Source organism: Neophocaena asiaeorientalis, unplaced genomic scaffold, assembly GCF_003031525.2.
Source record: "Neophocaena asiaeorientalis asiaeorientalis breed wild unplaced genomic scaffold, Neophocaena_asiaeorientalis_V1.1 scaffold689, whole genome shotgun sequence".
NCBI lineage: Eukaryota > Metazoa > Chordata > Mammalia > Artiodactyla > Phocoenidae > Neophocaena > Neophocaena asiaeorientalis.
In genome coordinates, this window is record NW_020175666.1 from 2,069,878 (window position 1) to 2,089,190 (window position 19,313).

At 51.6% G+C, this 19,313-nt stretch overlaps 1 protein-coding gene across 2 annotated transcripts in view; it reads right to left on the reverse strand.

Annotated features, from left to right (window-relative positions):
• The window catches only part of GALNT14 (polypeptide N-acetylgalactosaminyltransferase 14), a 215,586-nt gene that overhangs the window by 12,930 nt on the left and 183,343 nt on the right, over positions 1-19,313 (reverse strand). The window contains exons 10-13 of one of the 2 annotated variants that reach the window (XM_024731533.1): positions 8,850-8,976; positions 6,590-6,682; positions 2,132-2,215; positions 1,517-1,661 (exon numbers count right to left, since the gene is read on the reverse strand). In XM_024731533.1, coding sequence (XP_024587301.1) covers positions 1,517-1,661; positions 2,132-2,215; positions 6,590-6,682; positions 8,850-8,976 — 449 coding nt within the window. The remainder of the gene's footprint in view (positions 1-1,516; positions 1,662-2,131; positions 2,216-6,589; positions 6,683-8,849; positions 8,977-19,313) is intronic. The other variant, XM_024731534.1, reaches the window with a different exon arrangement.

Below are 19,313 nucleotides of genomic sequence, written 5' to 3' on the forward strand. Positions count from 1 at the left end.
ATCATGAGAGATTACTATAAGCAACTCTATGCCAATAAAATGGACAACCTGGAAGAAATGGACAAATTCTTAGAAATGCACAACCTGCCAAGACTGAAAAACGAGGAAATAGAAAATATGAACAGACCAATCACAATACTGAAACTGAGACTGTGATTAAAAATCTTCCAAAAAACAAAAGCCCAGGACATAGAACTTAGGGGTAAGACAGGAATAAAGACACAAACCTACTAGAGAATGGACTTGAGGATGTGGGGAGGGGGAAGGGTAAGTTGTGACAAAGTGAGGGAGTGGCATGCACATATATACACTACAAAACGTAAAATAGATAGCTAGTGGGAAGAAGCCACATAGCACAGGGAGATCAACTCAGTGCTTTGTGACCACCTAGAGGGGTGGGATAGGGAAGGTCGGAGGGAGGGAGAGGCACGAGGGAAGAGATATGGGAACATATGTATATGTATAACTGATTCACTTTGTTATAAAGCAGAAACTAACACACCATTGTAAAGCAATTATACTCCAATAAAGATGTAAAAACAAAAAAAAAGAAAACAGAGGAGGTTGCCAAAGCTGGAAGCATGGATAAAATCTCCAAGGAACCAGTTACAGAGAAAAGAACAGTGAATTGAGAACTTGGGTGATTACTCACCATAAGGGTATGAGAGTGGGGCGAGGAGCCAGCCAAAAAAAAAAAGCGGGGGTGGAAAGAACAGGAATGCAGGACAATCGGGATCATGCAGTGTCTCCAGAGCCAGGAGGGAAGTTATAAGATGGATGTGCTCTCATGCATCCAGCAGACCAAGTGCTACAGAGGTTGAGACAGGCTGTGAATTTGTCAGTGACTCTTTAAAAGAGTTCTATCCTCAGAGGGGAGTTCACTGACCCACAGTGTTGATGAAACAGCTAAGGCACAAGGAAACCTTTCTCAGAAGGGGCGACGATGGTCCCTCCAGACCTGGGGGAAGCAGCAGACAGCACAGGTGGAGCCACAGGCCTGCTGAGGCAGAAAGGGGATGATCGACGGCCCTGCCCGGAGATGGGGGCAGTGGATGATGGGGAAGGCTGTACCACAGCTGTCGTGACCGTCTGGAAGTCAGGGTTAAATCAGCAGGGAAACTCACAGAGCAGGCGTTTCACCTGGAGACAGTGTCACCCTGCAGGATGCTTTTCTGTCTGCATCTCATATTTTTGAGGTAGCTGTGCTGCCCACCCTGCCTGATCCAGCCCACGTTTACTGCCAGCAGCTTGGACACCAATGACATCCTCATTGAACTCCTGCTAATTTAATGGTTAATTCCTATAGGCGCTAAGTTGCCTGGTGAGGCGTCTTTCAGAGAAAGTCTGTGCATTTGGAAACCAAGCGGAGTGAACCCAGTCCCAGAGTGAGGGGGATCGTGCTTCTCTTGCTCTGCTGTTAAGCTCCGGGTACAACTAGACACCTGATTCATGTAGAAGCAGGAAATAGAGGCCAAGTCCATCCACATGTTCAAGTATCCCCAGCCAGTTACTTTACCTGGGACTTTGCATCCTTGTCTTCAGTCTTGACACAGGGGCTTAACTTGAGGTTGGAGATCTCCTGGTCTTTCTGCTTTTGAGACTCTAGGCACTTCTGCCTCTGTCGGATGCTGCCCTTCTGGATGGAGGAGTCCTTGGGTACTCTAGAGGAAAGCCACGGGAGGGATGAGAAACCACTACTCTTTGGATTAGTAGTAACAGAGGTTGGGCAGTGTTTGGAGAATGGCAGGGGCATTTCGCCCCGGCTGTGTTACAATGACTTGCACTGCTCAGGGCCTGGGGATGGGGGAGGGGCCGCTAGCAGCAAGGCAGCAGGGAACAATCCAGGAGACTGGAGCCTGGAATGGAACCAGTGAGTCCATGCCCTGAGGTCACACCCCAGAGTTCAAAGCCCAGCAGCTGAGAAATACTGCGACAGCGAACCTCCATCCCTCACGCTACTGATTAATAGAATTCTCTTTCTGGTTTCAGGGATAAGCGGAGCCAACTGGCCTAGACCTCCATATACTTAAAAACCCTCATCCAGATGGCCACAGGTGGTCCCTTCTCCAGACTGAGTCAGTGGAGGGTCTCTCCCTGGAGCTAGCAAAGGCTCAAACCACAGAGCGGATACCTGAGTTCTGGATAGACGTTCTCCAGGTACCACTTGAAGCTCCGGCACTGCAGGTTCTTCCTCAGGTTCAATCTGCTCTCAATACTGGGGGCGAAGGGGGAGGGCAGACACAGAGACAAAATACAGCTGTGTCAGAGATGCGTACCAGCAACATGGACCCAGGAGGTACCAGCCCTCCAGGCTGGGAGGCGTACAGCACAAACCGTGCCCATGCTCTGCACCCACGTCTCCCTGGAGGGTGCTGGAGAAAATAATCGAGAGAGATTTTGAGAGCTCCAGACAGAGCTATGGAAACACTTAGCAATATCTCACAGTGGAGCGGTAATGACACCAAAGATTTGTGCTTTACTTGGAAATAGAATTTGGGGGTGTTTTTACTTTTCATTAAAAACGAGGCTATGAGGACATTCAGCGTGTTGTTAATAATTCACCACCGGGGCTCTGGGTCTACTTACAAATCTCTCTTTGGATTCTGCTGTTGAACTACCATCCCCCCGACGCCCGGCCTCAACCAGCCCAGCCTCAAAGAATCCTCTTCGTTAGCTGGTTCTGGGCTTTGGTCATGTATTTGTTCATCACATATTTCCTGAGTACCTAGTACGCGCCAGGCATTGTGCCCAACGTGGGACGTGATGGTGAACTTTCGAGCAAGAGAGAGATAGGTAACAAACCGGGTGCTCACAGCCCGACGTGGATGTGGGGTGGGAGCACCTCAGAGGTGGCCCCATGCTTGTCGGGTCAGTGGTGGTCGAGTGGTAATGTGGAAGCTGGTATCTGGAAGGAAAGTGGAGGTTGTCCAGACAAACCAGAAAGTGGGTGAGGTGGGGGCCCCTGGTAGTGCCAGGGGAATAGCAAAGAGAGATTAGTGCACATGGAGAGGGAAGGGGTCTGTTGGCAGGAATAGCGGTGCAGGTTAGAATATATGTGTGTGAACGGACGTATGTGGGGGCATGGGAGAGGGGAGGTGGGTGGGAGGAGAGATGAAGATGCAGACCATAAAAGGTCCCGTGAAATACTGTGGAGGAGCTTGGACTTCATTTTCAGGGCAATGGGATGCCATGGATGGGTTCTAAGCAGGGAACGATGTGGCACTGTTAGCCCTTTAAGAGCATCTTACTGATGGTGAATGCATCTGATGTGCAAAGCTGGGAGAGCAGTTAGGAGGCAGCTGAAGAAACCCAGTGCTGCTCATGAATGCTGGTAGGGAAGTGGGGTGCGAACGGAGAGAAGGGACAGGTTTAATTCTCTCCACTGCACCACCAGCACCCACCCGAGTTCCATGTACACCTTGTCTCTCCTGTGTGACCACACAGAACTGGCCTCGCTCTCTCCAGCCTTGCCTCCTTCCACCCCAGAGACTGGACCGGGCGCCCTCACGGCACTGGAACTTCTTAAACAGCACTAACCACCATTCCTCACCAGACTCTAAGCAACATGAGGACAGGAATGACATTGTTTGAAAAGGGCTAAATGTTCAATATTTGCAAGAACCCAGATGTTCAGTGCATGAGTGAGGCAGGATCTCTGGGACGTGGTGATTGTCTAGGTGTGGGAGGAGAGGGGGAGGGAAAAGTCAAGGCTGACACTCAGATTTCTGGTCTGGCAACAGGATGCAAGGAAGAGCATTCACTGAGATGGGCAATCTGGGGTAAGGAGCAAGTTTAGGAGTGAAGAGGATGGGTTCAGTTAGGACTTGTCGAGTTGGAGGAGCCTGGGAGGCATCCAGGCAGAGATGTCCAGTTGCTACTCGGACATAAGGGATGGAGCTCAGGGGAAAGGTGCAAGACAGAGATGGAAACGCAAGTATCGGCAGCACAGTGGCGGCTGATGCCAGGGAAAATGTGGAGTAAGAGGGCTTATGACAGATCCTCGGGGAACACCAACATATAAGGGTGGGGAGAGGAGCCTGAGCCTGCAAAGGGGGCTGAGAGGGTGCAACCTGCACCGCAGGACAAGAGCCAAGACTGCAGGTCTGGAAACCAAGATCAGAAGTGTGCCTGAAGGGGGCTGGGTGGGAGAAGTCTCATACCAATGGGGTAACATAGAGAAAGGTAAGTGGTCCCAGGGAGTCATGGGTGGGCCAGGTGGGAGTGATCGCAGGGGATAGGGGCACGGCCTCAGGTCACAGTCAGGAGAAGGGGGAGGGGAGCCGCAGACAGCGGTGCAGGCAGCTCTTTCATGAAGCTTGGCTCTGAAGGAGCAGAAGACCGGGTGTAGGTGATGAGCAAAGCTGGACTGAGGGAGAGTTCTTTTTTTTTTTGCAGTACGCGGGCCTCTCACTGCCGTGTCCTCTCCCGCTGCGGGAGCACAGGCTCCGCACGCGCAGGCTCAGTGGCCATGGCTCACGGGCCCAGCCGCTCCGCGGCATGTGGGATCTTCCTGGACCGGGGCACGAACCTGCATCCCCTGCATTGGCAGGCGGACTCTCAACGACTGCGCCACCAGGGAAGCCCCTGAGGGAGAGTTCTTATAGTTTGTTTTCTTTCCTTCTCGTCCTTTTTTGTTTTTAAAAACTATGTAAGATACTGAATAAATTTAAATGCCAATGGGGACCATGCAATAGAGAAGAGAGATGGGTGATCAGGGAGACTGAAAGAGGGCAAAGTCCCCTAGAACAGGGGCTCCCACACTGTCTGTGCATTAGTATCACCTGATGGTGGGGGGATGGTTCTTTTACAAATTCTACAGCCCAGGCCACAGCCCAGGGGAAATCCACCCTCTGGGGGTGGAGTAGAGGCAGCAGAGTTTTTGAAGCTCCCCAGGTGGCTGCGATGTACACACAGTTTGGCAACCATCACCCTGAAACCTCGCCCCTTCAGCTGAGGTCCTCAGACCAGCAGCACGGCACCACCCGGGGCTTACAGAACTGCAGACCTACTGAACCAAAATCCACACTTTAACAAGATCTCCGGGAGATCTGTGTGCACATTCAAGTGCGAGAAGCCGACAGGCAGGAGGAGATGAATCCAGGCAGTGGGACCTCGATTAATGATCATTTATGAACGAATGCAGGGGGGAAGAGTGTGTCCGGACAACAGGAGGCACACCTTATCCTTCTGGTGCAGATACAGGTTCGTCTGTCTTGGGGAGTTGGTGCTATTTCATCTACAAAACAGAGGTGTCATCTTCTGTGAGTGAAAGGAGTGGGGTGGCCTCAGCAGCTGGGGAGAGGGGCAAAGGTACAAATGGAGATTGAGGGAGAACGCTGGCCAGGCAAGGTGGCAGGCTCAAGAGGTCCACCAAGGGCCTCCCTGCACCTGATGGCCACGGAGTGGTCGCAGCACCACCTCATAGGCCCAGAACTGTTCAGCAGCCTATGAACCGGGGAGGAAACGGTACAAAGTCGGGTTCATCCAGGGTTAAGAGAACTTCACCAGGGAGGGTTGACAGATGCCCAACAGAGCAAGAGATCTGAGGACAGCATCTTTTAAGCATTTTCTTTAAGCAAGAAGGTGGAACCCAAGTTGGAGAGGGGAGGGGCAATGAAGAAAGGAGGGGTGGACCCACGTGGCCAAAAGACCGGAAGTTGGCTGAGGACTCAGAATAAACGCCTTGGGAGGCTCTGAGTACGAGAAGTGGAGAACAGTGTGGGTTTATGGTTTCAGAAATACAAATCACTTTAGCAGCCTCTGATTTAATCCTCCCGGGCAGTGATGGGCTCGACCTATGGAGAGTAGGCTGCAAAAATCCCATCTGTCAACAGCCTTAGAATGACTGAGGGACATTAGATGACAAAAGCCACCGGCTGCCCCCCACAAAAGACGAATGATAACATCAATGAAGTTGCCATTTTTCTCTACTCAAATCAACCCTGGGTTGGGGAATGCAACATCACAGGGTTTTGGAATCTGACAGGTGTGATCTGAGCCTTCTCCCCCTCCTGTAATGGTGTGATCCACGGCAGGAACGTGAACCTTTAGAGGACCCAGTCTCATCTGTAAAACAGGGGTAATTATACCCATTTCTCAGTTTGCAGAGGACTAATGGGATATCTCATGTAATGGTATCTGGCCCTTAATTTCTCTCTCTGTCCTCTTCGACCCCCATGAAGCTGGAGCCCGGCTCTAGAGGAGATCGCACGGTACCGTTCCTCCCAGGAAGGCAGAAGATTTAGGCTTGGGCAGCTGAGGACGAGAAGGAAGGAACTCCGACCTGGAGGGACCAGGGCTGCTTAGCCAGCACTTCACCTTTCTATAAAAAGCTGGAAACACCAGTCCACTGCCCGAGGCACAGCTCTGCCCACTGAGTAGATGGCCCAGGTTGCCCGGTGGTCGTCCCACAAGAGCTGTCCGAGGCCCTGCAGCCAGAACTGGGCAGGAGCAAGGAGGCGCACGAAGGGAGAAGAGCCCCAGCCTGGGCCCTGGAGGGGCCTGGGGGCTCGGGAGACCAGCTGAGCACACAGGCCTGCGAGCTGGGGCTCTTGGCGCTTTGCACAAATAAACCAGGAGGGACACTTACTTTCCAAAGGGTCTCTCCAGGGCGAACGGCCGGGAAGCATAATAGTACTGCTTGTATTCATCCATCCACACCTCAGCTGTCCGCTTGGTGTTCCTGAGGAGACAGGGGGTGTCGGGGAGGGTCAGAGAGGACCTGGGACGTGTCCAGGTAAAATATGCACAAGCAGCAAGCCGGCAGCGTCACCCCCGTGGGGCCCACCATGGTCCAGTGACATTACTCTCCCCACAGTGCCGAGCCCAGCCACCTCCACCAATCTCCAAAGGGACCTCTACCCCAAGACACAGGGTTTGGGTAGTCACTACATACTCTTTTCCCAAAAGGCACAGGCCAGAGAAATTACACCAGAAACTGAACTTCTGTCGCCCTCAGAAAAGAAAAAAGTCAGGGAGAAAAGAGCCAGGAGAATCTGGTACGTCCCTTCGGTGCCAGTACAAGAGGAGAAGGGCCGACCGTCTTGCCTCTGGCTGTCCGCCGGCACCTGCTCCAGAGCTCTCCCCTTCAGCCCAGGGCCCAGCTCTCCAAGGGGACAGCCAGCCACACACGGGCTCCCACGGGCCACGTGATTAGCTTGGTGCAGGAGTAAAGGATTAAGCAATCACGCCATCTTGGTCAAACGTTTGCCAGGACTCTGAAGCTTTTAAAAAATCGGCTATTCGCTCTGAGTTTGACATCCAAGGTCACAGAAAAAGAGACAGAGACCGACACGGAGGATGTCATTGCTCAGCTGTCCAGGAGGCGGGGGTACCAGGAAGAGAGGATGTGGGAAAACAATCAGAAGCCAGGAGCAGGGCTGAAGCGGCACCTGCCAAGGCCCGAGTGCGTGGACTCGGGGTCTCAGCAGAAAGGCCACGCCCCTCCAGATTTCTGCTTCTGTGTGGAACAGAGGCATTCAACAACGGAGCGTGGCACGCCCTTCCAGCCCGTGAACCTGGAAGGAGTCATGCACACGCAGCCCAGCTCTTGGTGCTCGGAAGACAGCTAACAGAGCCTTGCCGCCTCCCTTCACTGGCCTAACCACCGGCAAACTGGAAGCTGCCGAGGAGACACTGCCCCACATTTCCCTCCCCTCCAATGACCCACTGGTGGCACGCAGGATGCCCGCTGGCCAGGGCCCAGTCTCAAACACAAGGAACGTTCTGGAGCCCAAGGCTCTGCCCCCTCACTCCCAGGCTGGCCCCTTTCCCCATCACAGCCCCACCGTTTTCCTGTGCCAGGCGCCCCCAGATCACCTTTCCCTGTAAAAGCCCGGAGCCCAGGCAGCCCTGCCTTTGTTCCTGTCCCTGCTGACTGGGTTCTCACTGCCCTGCCCTGCCCAGCATGGGGTCAACTTTCTCCCTGTTCAAGCCCATCACGCCGCCACACCTGTCCACACCCACAGCTGTCCATACGTGTGAGAAACCGAGGACGGGAGAACCCAGATGAGGAGAAGAACACCGCAGGGGAAGCAAAACACCAAAAGAGGCGCTTCCCCCAAATGGACCAAATGAGAGAAAAAAAGGGCAAAGTGGAAATAAATGGGGAGTGAGCTGTCAAGTGACAATAGACAAGGGAAGACGAAGCTGGAGGACCAGAAGAAGAAAAGGAGAAAGAGGTGTAAGGAATTATTTTTAAAGAAAAGGAGAAAGGTTGAAGAAAAAAATCACGGAAAGCAGAAGGGCGTATGGAAGGAGGGAGGGAGCAGGAATAGGCAAGTGGGCACCGCTGGGTCACTGAGACCCCAGGATCTTCGTCCTGTCCCCAGGCAGGAGATGACAAGTCCCAGGAAAGGAGCCCAGGGCCGCAGGGCCTATGCCAGCCTGGCTGCTTCTGTGCACCCTCGAGGCCCTGGAGCAGTCAGGTGGGTTGTACCTACTTGTGCCTCCCCGTTCCCGATTCTTCCCAAGGGCCTTTCCCCTGGTGACCCAGCCTGAAGGTGGGAGCAGCGGATCTTCTAGAACTCAGGGGCAAAACGGTCACCCTTCCCCCACCCCAAACAACCCAAAATACCCAGGGCCCTGAGCCCTGCAGGATGACGCTGCCCAGTGACTTGAAGCCCCCAAGGCTACATGTGGGGCCTTGGAAGCCAACAGTGGAGAACAGCCTTGGGGCTTCCAGCCTGAAGCTGGATGGGCAGGCCTGACCTCTCCTGCTCAGGAAGCAGCCCAGCGAGCAGGACCCACAGCCCCTGTCCAACCAGAACACTCAGGCAACCTACCAGAGAACCCAGGGCAGCAGCAGCCCATCACCAGAAAAGCCCTCGGCCACTGCAGCACACACTTACTTTATATACGTGTTGGCATTTCCATCTGGGAAAGCATACGGGTGCTTCTTCCGGAAGACGTGGCCCACTCGGCTGCAGGGGACGATCTCTAGGCTGCCCCCGCACATCCACACCCTGAAGGAGATTTCTGCAAGACAGCCATGCCCCCCATCACTGCTCTGCCTCCTGGACGGAGGGGCACAGGATGGCAGCGTTGAGACTCCAGGCGCCAGGGAATCCCAGGGAGCGGGGAGGGCCGGCCGCACCCAGCGTCGGGTGCGGCGGTTACCAGCGTGCTCCACTGGCCCGGCAACCTCGGCTTCCCGGCCCACAAGGATTGGTAACAACTCACACCTGGGAGGGTGGTTTGAGTTAACACGGAAACAGTAGGCGGCAGGGAGGAGCACACAAAAATCAACGCCTGTTCCCTGCCCTCATGGAGGCCTCTGGAACACACTCAGGGGCCTGCACAGCTGTGATGCTTTAGCCTGGAAAGAGAAGCCTGGGGGCTATGGAAGAGCTGCTTTTGAGCACGTGGAAGATGGATTAGATGAGCTCATATGATCCCAGAGGGTCAGAGCCAGGACCGAGGAGAAAGAATTTCCACTGGAAACTGTGGGAGAATTTTCTGATGGTCAAGGTCCAGATAGAAGGGGCTGTCATGGAGTAAGTGTATTTGCCACTCTGACAGGCTAGCAATCCACATGGCCTGGAGGCGACAGAGAGGACCAGTTTCCAGGAGGCACCTGGACAAGATGTCCAGGACAGAGCCTCCCGACACTGAGACGGCAATTCTACCCGCTGCAAGGGCCCCTGAATCTTAGCCCGGAGGAGGAAGTCTGAGCCGTAGTCGAGAGCTGGGAGCAGCCATAGAAAGTGCTGGAAGCCTCGAAGCTCCTGTTGGAGGTGCTCCCCTGGGTGGGGATTTGCACAGAAACCCCTTTTTCCCCGTTGGCTGCTACTGCAGGGACCTCCGGGAGCGGGGAAGGGTGGAGTTAGCAGAGGCGCTAGGACTAGGCTGGCGGGTGCATTTCTCCCTCGGGGCTGCTTCCTGCAGGCTTGGAGCAGCGGTTCTACCCCAGAAGGAAGCAGCGGAATTCAGGGGTGGTGGGGGAATATCTCTCATCACTGCCCTGGCTTGGAATTGCTGAACACTGTGAGGGGTTTTATTATCGCTGTTAACTCCTCTACAGATGGTGCATCCCCTTATGGACTGCACCCAGGGCAGCCTCCTCGCTGCACGCCGCTGGCTGCCCATCTGAAATGCTTGCCTGGCCCGTGCTTCTGCCGTCAAGCTCAAGCAAGAGGAGAACAGGATGGCTCAGGAAAATCCCGTGCCCATGGGCAACTGCCCCTGGAAGCAGCCCGGGTGTCCATGAGCAGGAAATGAAGACGCGGGTATTCCAGTGCTGTCCCACCATGTACGACGTGCCCTGCACCCTCCAGCACCTTGGGCCCCACTTCCCTGGGTTTCTTCAAGTGCCTGAACACAGATTCTTCATCCTGATCTTCACCTGCTCTCATACCCACCTGTCCTCAGTCACCCTTTACCTGTCCCCTCCTGCCTCCTGCCCTGTGTCCCTGGAAGAGTTGCAGGCCAGGCTGCCTTGACAGCTGTCGCCCCCTGCCCAGGTGCCCTCCCAGACAGGCTACAGCTCACTTCCAGCAAGCTCGGATTGCCCTCGGAGTGGGGGCAACGTGGACACTAGGATGAAGAACGGACGTCTCAAGAGTGCTGTCAAATGATGGCAAGAACACAGGGTCGGGGAGAGACAGGAAGAACTTGGCTTTGGGGTCGTGGCCCCAGGTCTGCAGTAACCCACTAGCCGTGTCCCTGGGAAACCTGCTTGACCTCGCTGAGGCCGGGTTTCCTCACACGTAAAATGAAGATCATAAAAGTACTCCAAAGGATTGCTGTTGACATCAAATGAAATGGAATTTCAAGAATAACTGTGAAAACTCTTAAGCGTGCTGGAAAGCTCAGTAGCAGTTATAAGACATTCCTCTGCAGGCCGTCTCTTTAAGACGTGGACACCAACGGCATCGCCCACCTGTGCCCACTTCCAACTTCCTAGATGATTCACAGCTTCCTGCTTCTGCCACAGGAGGCAGTTGAAATCCGTGGTATTTAACACCTGAGATTTTGACTCTCCATAGAAATCCATGATACACGGCGCCCTGGTGTTTGCCTGGTTGGAATCGGGGGCACCAGCCTGGCGTTGGTGGGGGATGATGAGTGAGCTTAGCTGACGGCCAACATCCAGCTCTCCACCTTGCAGCGATGCACGAAGGGGCGGAGGGCTCAGTGCAGGGAATTGTGATGGGACATGTGTCAATTTAGCCTCCAGGGCTAAGGTCTACTGGGCTCCAATAATCAGCTCCTCTCCAGGACCTCAAAACAGGGTTTCCAGTTCCCAAAAAGGAAAACCCTCTCATCCCTCAAAACCAGAGATGGAGGCCTTGCTTACTGGATATAACCTACCAATTCTGTGCCGGCTTTCTTCCAAAAATATGCATACATTTCAGCTATGGTCTCTTCCTTACATGTATTCAAATGAGACATACGTCCCTCCTCATTTGCAAAGCAAATCCCTCCAACCTGTGCCTCAGTGCCACCCACCCTTCCCGCCCCTGAAACCCGTTCCTCTCCCTGTGCTTCCTTCACCCAGCATTCTGCTTCTCTCTGAATCTATTGGCCCCCCGCTCCTCTGCCACCATCACGCACAGACCCCACCTCAGAAAGTACCGTTCTCCTCTCCACCTTCCTTTCGGGCTTCTGGCATTCTCCACCCCAAGGCGCTATCTCTGAGTGCCTTGCTGACACTGCTTCCTCATCTGACCCCAACATTCCCTTGACGCTGAGGACTCACCCCTATCCCACCAGCCCAGCTCTACTCCGGGCTCCAGCACTGACGTCCGTGGCTGCCTGACGCTCTGTCGAGGTGCACTGGATGCCCTCAGATGCAGCACGTCTTCTACCCCATCAGCATCCTCTAATAGCCCTCTGCAGGCTGCCTCCTCTCCTCCACCTCTAAAACCATCCTTCCTCCTCGTTTTCCTGTGTCTGTGCTGCTTTAAAACATCAGAGCATCTCAGTTCTGCAGGGGAGGAAAGGACTCTTTCATTTTTTCCTGGGCTGGGCTTTGGTCCTCCCTCAGGCAGTAACTTCTTAGTCATCCTAACAACCCCACACGCGGTTGGGGAAGTTTCTGACGATGCAGAAGCAGTCCTGATAGGACAACTGACAGCGGGTAGCTGGCCTCTGAAGCCCATCTCCCCAGCTCCAGAACTCCTGCCCTTGCCCTGTCCCCATCTCACTCAGTGTGGACACGCACCATCAGCCAATGCGGCTGTGGACACAAAGATCCTGACTTCAGGGCACTCGCAGACGAACCAGAGAGACCAATCTATAACCAGCTGCCTTATCCACTCCTTCATCCAGTCCTGACACCTGCCTGTCTCAACTCTGCTTCCGGCCAGCAGATGTTGCCCACAGAGGCTGCAGCCTGAGATGCAGTAAGAGCTTCTCTCCTCTGGAGTCCAGACTGTCGTATCCAAGATGACCTGAGACACATGCCTTGCTGTGCCTCGGCCAGAGTCAAGGCAGTCTGGGTGATGAAGCCTGGAGTGTTCAGATCAGCATAATGACTTTCAGGTACCATAGTGTGGAGTATTTAAAACCTAGGACATACAGTTGTCCCACCCCTAACTACACCCCTGACTAAAGGATAACAACGTGTATCCTCCCAGGACTGCAAGCCAGGTCCGGTGATTCACAGATTTGTGCTGAAGCCTCTGGGAAAGGCTTGTGATCCCGAGGTCCAAGCAGTGGGGCCGTAGACCGAGGTGTAAAGCAGTGGGCCTTGCAGGTAGAGCCCAGACCCTCCACTTGCCATGTCTTCAGTTCCTGCAAAGTCATCACTTTCTCAAGTGAAGGAGCCAAAAGATGATGTAGGGAGTTTGTGGGGGGTTCTCACTGAGTCAGCACCCGCATAATCTCCCTGGTGATGGATGTCACGCAGCCCCAAATCTGCTCTGAATTCCAGGCAGGGAGATGTGTAATTATTCCATCCTCATTGGGGGCGCTGTTGCCTTCTTCTTTTCTTTAAACTTCAGATTAATATTTGGGAATAAACTACCCTCCCCAGCCTCTGTTCTCAGCTCTTTCCTTCTATTTCCTCATCAACTCATCAGCAGTTTTACCAGCGCTCATAAGCCCCCAACCCTTAGCCAGAGCCAGCGTCTACCTGACCAGCCGTGATGGTGGACAGGAATCCAGGGGAAAGGGGACAGCTTTCTCCCCAGGAACCGAATCACAGCTATTCCTATACCACTCCTTGGCCATATAGGTCAAGTTGAAATCTCCTCTGATAGCCCGGTTTCTACACAAAGGCAAAGGGAGCATTAGACACGGGCTCCCCTGAAGGCAGTGGGCCTGTTTTAAATGCAACCTCATGGACTGTATACAGACACATTTATTGTCTACACAGCATTATCCACTCTCCCTCTGGCTGGGTTGAAATCTAGTGAGGACAAAGGGATTGCAGGGGACAGTGATGGTCAGTAAGAGACACTCATCCGTCCACACAGACAAATGTGGTGACAGGGACCTTTCCTTTCAAGAATCTTTACGTTCTCAAGATCACCTGAGCTAGAAAGCTCTGTTATTATTTTTTAATGAGTACACGGACTCGAGTAGAGGCAATCTTATTTGGGCCACAAAGGATAACCTTGAACCTATGAGCAAAATTATACTTCACACCATCCGGGACAATCAAGGTTGCATTCAGGTCCCTGACTTCTGAACAAGCAGTAACCACAGGCCCACCCTGGTCACCACGGGCTGTCCGGCTGCGAATGTCATGGCGGCACCCTATACCTCTCCACAGTCGCTCTGGAAAAGCGTGGACTTGAGGGACCGCACCTGGGCCTGGGGCTTAGCAAGCAGCCCCACCTGGGTCGGGGGAAGATGACTTTACATCAGACTTGGTTGCTCTTCTCGGATGAGGCCACTTCTCTCATCTTGAGCCCCTGAACCTGGAAAAGGTGAGGCCAAAAGAGAAAGCGAGAGGGACCCACTGTTCCCGCGGGTGTGGCACAGTGCTCGTCTGACAAACCTGCTCGCCTGCAGCCCGAAGGCGAGGCAAGGCCACTGCTCGGGGCCTCATTCGTCTTCACAGTGGCCCTGGGAGCGTGTTTCTACTGCTGCCGTAACAAATTACCACACCAACCCAGCGTGGGTTTGGTTGGACCCTCTGCTGAGGGTCTCTCCAGGCCACGATCAACAAGTCAGCAGGATGAGGTTCCTTTCTGGGGGCTCTGAAGCTTTCGAGTTGATTCAGGTTGTTTGCAGAAGCTGGTTCCTCGCGGTCGCAGGGCTGCGGTTCCCTTCTCCTCACTGGCTGTAGGTCAGGGGCCCCTGCTACATCCACGCTGCCCCTCCCCCGTCACACCAGTGGCAGCCAGGCCAGTTCCTCTCAGGCTGTGAACCTCTCTGACTGCTTTGCTCCATCTCTTCTGACTCCAGCCAGAGAAAGTTCTCTGCTGCAAAGGGCCCAAGTGATTGGACTGGGCCCACCTGGACTCTCCAGGCCACTCTCCCAGCTTCAGATTCAGGAGCCTTAATCACATCTGCAAACTCCCTTTTGCCGTGTAAGGTAACCTCCTGACAGGTTCTAGGTGAGGAGATGCTCTCCGTGACCAAGCTTTACTCAGGCTCGCCCTCTCTCTGACTAGGCATGAGCTGTTGTTCCTTACCCTCGTCAGGCCTGCATCCCGTTTTAGCAAGAATCCTGTCAAGCCGGTTTAGAGAATCCATGCCCCCAGCCTGCCCCGGCCCCCATACCTGACTACCCTGGTAAGAAACCTTAGGTCTGAAATTTTTTGCTCTAGTTCTGTGAAATTCAGAAATTTTTTGCTCTAGTTCTGTGAAATTTTGAAATTTTTTGCTCTAGTTCTGTGAAAAATGCCAGTGGTCGTTGGAGAGGGATTGCATTGAATCTGTAGATTGCCTTGGGTAGTAGAGTCATTTTCACAATGTTGATTCTTCCAATCCAAGAACATGGTATATCTCTCCATCTGTTTGTATCATCTTTAATTTCTTTCATCAGTGTCTTATAATTTTCTGCATACAGGTCTTTTGTCTCCTTAAGTAGGTTTATTCTTAGATATTTTATTCTTTTTGTTGCAATGGTAAATGGAAGTGTTTTCTTGATTTCACTTTCAGATTTTTCATCATTAGTGTATAGAAATGCCAGAGATTTCTGTGCATTAATTTTGTATTCTGCTACTTTACCAAATTCATTGATTAGCTCTAGTAGATTTCTGGTAGCATCTTTAGGATTCTCTATGTATAGTATCATGTCATCTGCAAACAGTGACAGCTTTACTTCTTCTTTTCTGATTTGGATTCCTTTTATTTCCTTTTCTTCTCTGATTGCTGTGGCTAAAACTTCCAAAACTATGTTGAATAAGAGTGGTGAGAGTGGGCAACCTTGTCTTGTTCCTGATCTTAGTGGAAATGCTTTCAGTTTTTCACCATTGAGGACAATGTTGGCTGTGGGTTTGTCATATATGGCCTTTATTATGTTGAGGAAAGTTCCCTCTATGCCTACTTTCTGGAGGGTTTTTATCATAAATCGGTGTTGAATTTTGTCGAAAGCTTTCTCTGCATCTATTGAGATGATCATATGGTTTTTCTCCTTCAATTTGTTAATATGGTGTATCACATTGATAGATTTGCGTATATTGAAGAATCCTTGCATTCCTGGAATAAACCCCACTTGATCATGGTGTATGATCCTTTTAATGTGCTGTTGGATTCTGTTTGCTAGTATTTTACTGAGGATTTTACATCTATGTTCATCAATGATATTGGCCTGTAACTTTCTTTCTTTGTGACATCCTTGTCTGGTTTTGGTATCAGGGTGATGGTGGCCTCGTAGAAGGAATTTGACTTAGGTCAGTGTAGCAGAATTCCCCCCACTTTGTTTTTAAATTAAACTTTTAATGTTGAGATAATTGTACATTCACAAACAATTATAAGAAATAAAATAGAGATGCTGTGTACCCTTCATGGTTTTCCCTAATGGCACCATCTTTCAAAATTATAGTACATGAATTTAACAAAGATATTCACATTGATACAATCCATCAATCATATTCAGGTTTCCAAGTTTCATGTATATGAATTTGTGTGTGTGCATGTGTGTATTTACCTCATGCAATTTTATCACATGCATATGTCCATGTATTCACCAGTAAAGACACAGAAGAGTTTCATTACCACAAAGATCCCTCATGCTGCCCTTTTAATCACACCACCTCTCTCCTCTCCCATCAACCTCACCTTTAACCCATGTTAACCATTACTATTTCCTTCATAATGTTGTCACTTCAAGAATATTATCCCCCCCACTTTTGATGTTCCCTCTTAGTAATTTCCATTCACCGCCCCCCGCCCTGCTCCTTGGATCCAAATCCCTACCTGTTCTTGTTGTATTTGGAGCTAAGCCCCATACCCCCCAGCCCTGCCATTGCGATAGCCTTGACACCCATTGTGAGAGTTCTGAATAAAGTCTTTCTTACCATTTTAACAAGGGTCAGAATAATTTTTTCTCTAATACGGGGATTAGGGCGGGGATGTATTTTGGCGGAGGCCCTTCCCCTACCATGGGGATCACTGTCTCCACTTTAAAGACTTAGAAACAGTGAGGTAAAGCAACTTTCCCAAGGACACAGAACTAGTGATGACTGCGGGATTCAGACGTAGGCCTGTCTGATTCCACAGCCCATGCTGACACACAGGAGTATGCCTGCCAAACCTGACACAGCCTGATGTCCGTGGCTGTTCTGGGGATGGGGGAGCTGGTGGTGGCAGCTCCTCTCTGGGGCCCTCATCTCTCTCCTCAGCGTTGTCTTTTGTATCTGGTATGCTTTAGAAACCCCCCATTTTAAATCCAGAAATCCCATACTTTCCCTTCATATATGTGCCAAGGCCTCCATTTTGGAAAGGCACACCTCCTACCCCACCACTTATACACACACACACACACACACACACACACACACACACACGCACGCACACTTTTACTGGGCAACAGGTTCCTTTCACCTCTAAAGACCAAAAGCTAAAGTGAGTAGATGTATTAGATATTTTCCAGGTATCCCGTGTTATGAAAACTGGAGTTTAAACATCCAATTTTAATGCAAAACAACTTCTGAAAAATAAAAGGCTAAAAGCCACATTTCCCTAAAGCCTGTTCCTACGCTGAACTGCAGATGTAATTATCAACACTTCAGCTCCTCTTAGAAACGCTTTGTGGGAATGACTGCACCAGGGTCGGGCTGCTCGAGTGCATAGCTGGGGTTGGCTTTCAAGTGGCCGCTTGGGGCCGCTCCCAGCAGATGAAAGTGAGATGGGCAGGCCAGGCAGTGTGCCACAGAGGATGGTCCCGGTCACCCTGGCCAGAGCCTTGTCCAGTGATCTCATGGACTTCTGTGCTGTGAAATCAAGTCGATGCAACAAAGGCAACTACGTCTGGAACACACAGAAATCCCACGTCTTGGGAAAGGAAAGACATCTTTACCTGCCATTGTTATTCTCCACAGGCTCTGTTTAATGCATGGAGACTGATTTTAAATGGAGCCTCAGAGTTGTGTACATGTGGTCCTTCCCACCCTGAACCCCCTTCCTGGTCAATCTCCCTCTTTGAACACACATTCAGCGAGCAGTTTCCACCGCTCCAGTCATCGAGGTCAAGAAGTTAGATGAATGTTCTTGTAGGTGGAAGGCACAGAAGAAAAAACCGACAAATACGCGAGAGGGCCCAGTACCAGAGTGGAGAGGAGAGCAGGGTGCTGAGGGGAGTGGGCAGAGGGTGGGCAGGGAGGGTGTCCTAGTCCTGGGGGAGGCCAGGCAGCCCCAGAGCTGTGATCTGTGGCCATTTGGCACTTGGTGGAGGGTGGAGGCTGGATCTCTGTAGATGGCTGGGCATGTCTGGGCAGTGCAGGAGGGTCTGTCAGTGCCTCTGGACTGAAGGCTGGGGAGGTGGGCAAGGTCAAGGAATGGTGTGGGCGTTGTCTTTAGGACAAGACGGGGCCACAGGGGGTGCCAAACCCGGGAGGGTGGGAGAGATTGGCATTTCCAAGAGCACTTTGGCGGGAGTGTGTGGGGATGGCTTTGAGGGGAGCAGACTGGAGGTGGAGAATCATTTAGGAAAGTAAGAGGGGGATGGACATGAGTGATGCTGAGGGGAGAGGATCTTCAGGACTTGGAAGCAAGGGGCCCTCTTGCCATACACTGGAGCTTGGATTTTTTACTCTGACATGCAGATCCCTTTTCCCCTCCTCACCATCTGTCCTTTGCAGGTGGACAAATGGGACCTAATCAGACTTATAAGCTTTTGCACAGCAAAGGAAACCATAATAAGATGAAAAGACAACCTGTGGACTGGGAGAAATATTTGCAAACGATGCGACTGACAAGGGCTTAATTTCCAAAATATACAAGAAGCTCGTACAGCTCAGTATCAAGAAAAACTCTGGGCTTCCCTGGTGGTACAGTGGTTGAGAGTCTGCCTGCCGATGCAGGGGACACGGGTTCGGGCCCCGGTCTGGGAAGACACCACATGCCGCGGAGCGGCTGGGCCCGTGAGCCATGGCCGCTGAGCCTGCAGCACTATTCACAATGTCCAAGACATGGAAGCAACCTAAATGTCCATCAACAGATGAATGGATAAAGATGTGGTACATATATACAATGCAATATTACTCAGCCATAAAAAAGAATGAGATAATGCCATTTGCAGCAACATGGATGGACCTAGAGATTATCATACTAGGTGAAGTAAGTCAGACAGAGAAAGACAAATATCATATAATACCACTTATTTGTGGAATCTAAAAAACATATATAAATGAACTTATTTACGAAACAGAAATTGATTCACTGACATAGAAAACAAACTTATGGTTCCCAAAGAGGAAAGCGGAGGGTGGGGGAGGGATAAATTAGGAGTTTGGGATTAACATCTACACAGTACTATATATGAAATAGATAACCAACAAGGACCTACTGTATAGCACAGGGAACTATATTCAGTACCCTGTAATAACCTATAATGGAAAAGAATCTGAAAAAGAATATGTATGTATATGTATAACTGAACCACTTTGCCGTACACCTGAAACTAACACAGCATTGTAAATCAACTATACTTCAATTAAAATAAAAAGCACTGCATCTGGCATGTAAAATGCTAAAAAAAAAAATCCAGAAATGACTTTTAAAGTGCTGGGAGCTGGGCTCCCCTGGTGGCGCAGTGGTTGAGAGTCTGCCTGCCGAAGCAGGGGACACAGGTTCGTGCCCCGGTCTAGGAAGATCCCACATGTCGCAGAGCGGCTGGGCCAGTGAGCCATGGCCGCTGAGCCTGCGCATCCAGAACCTGCGCATCCGGAGCCTGTGCTCTGCAACGAGAGAGGCCA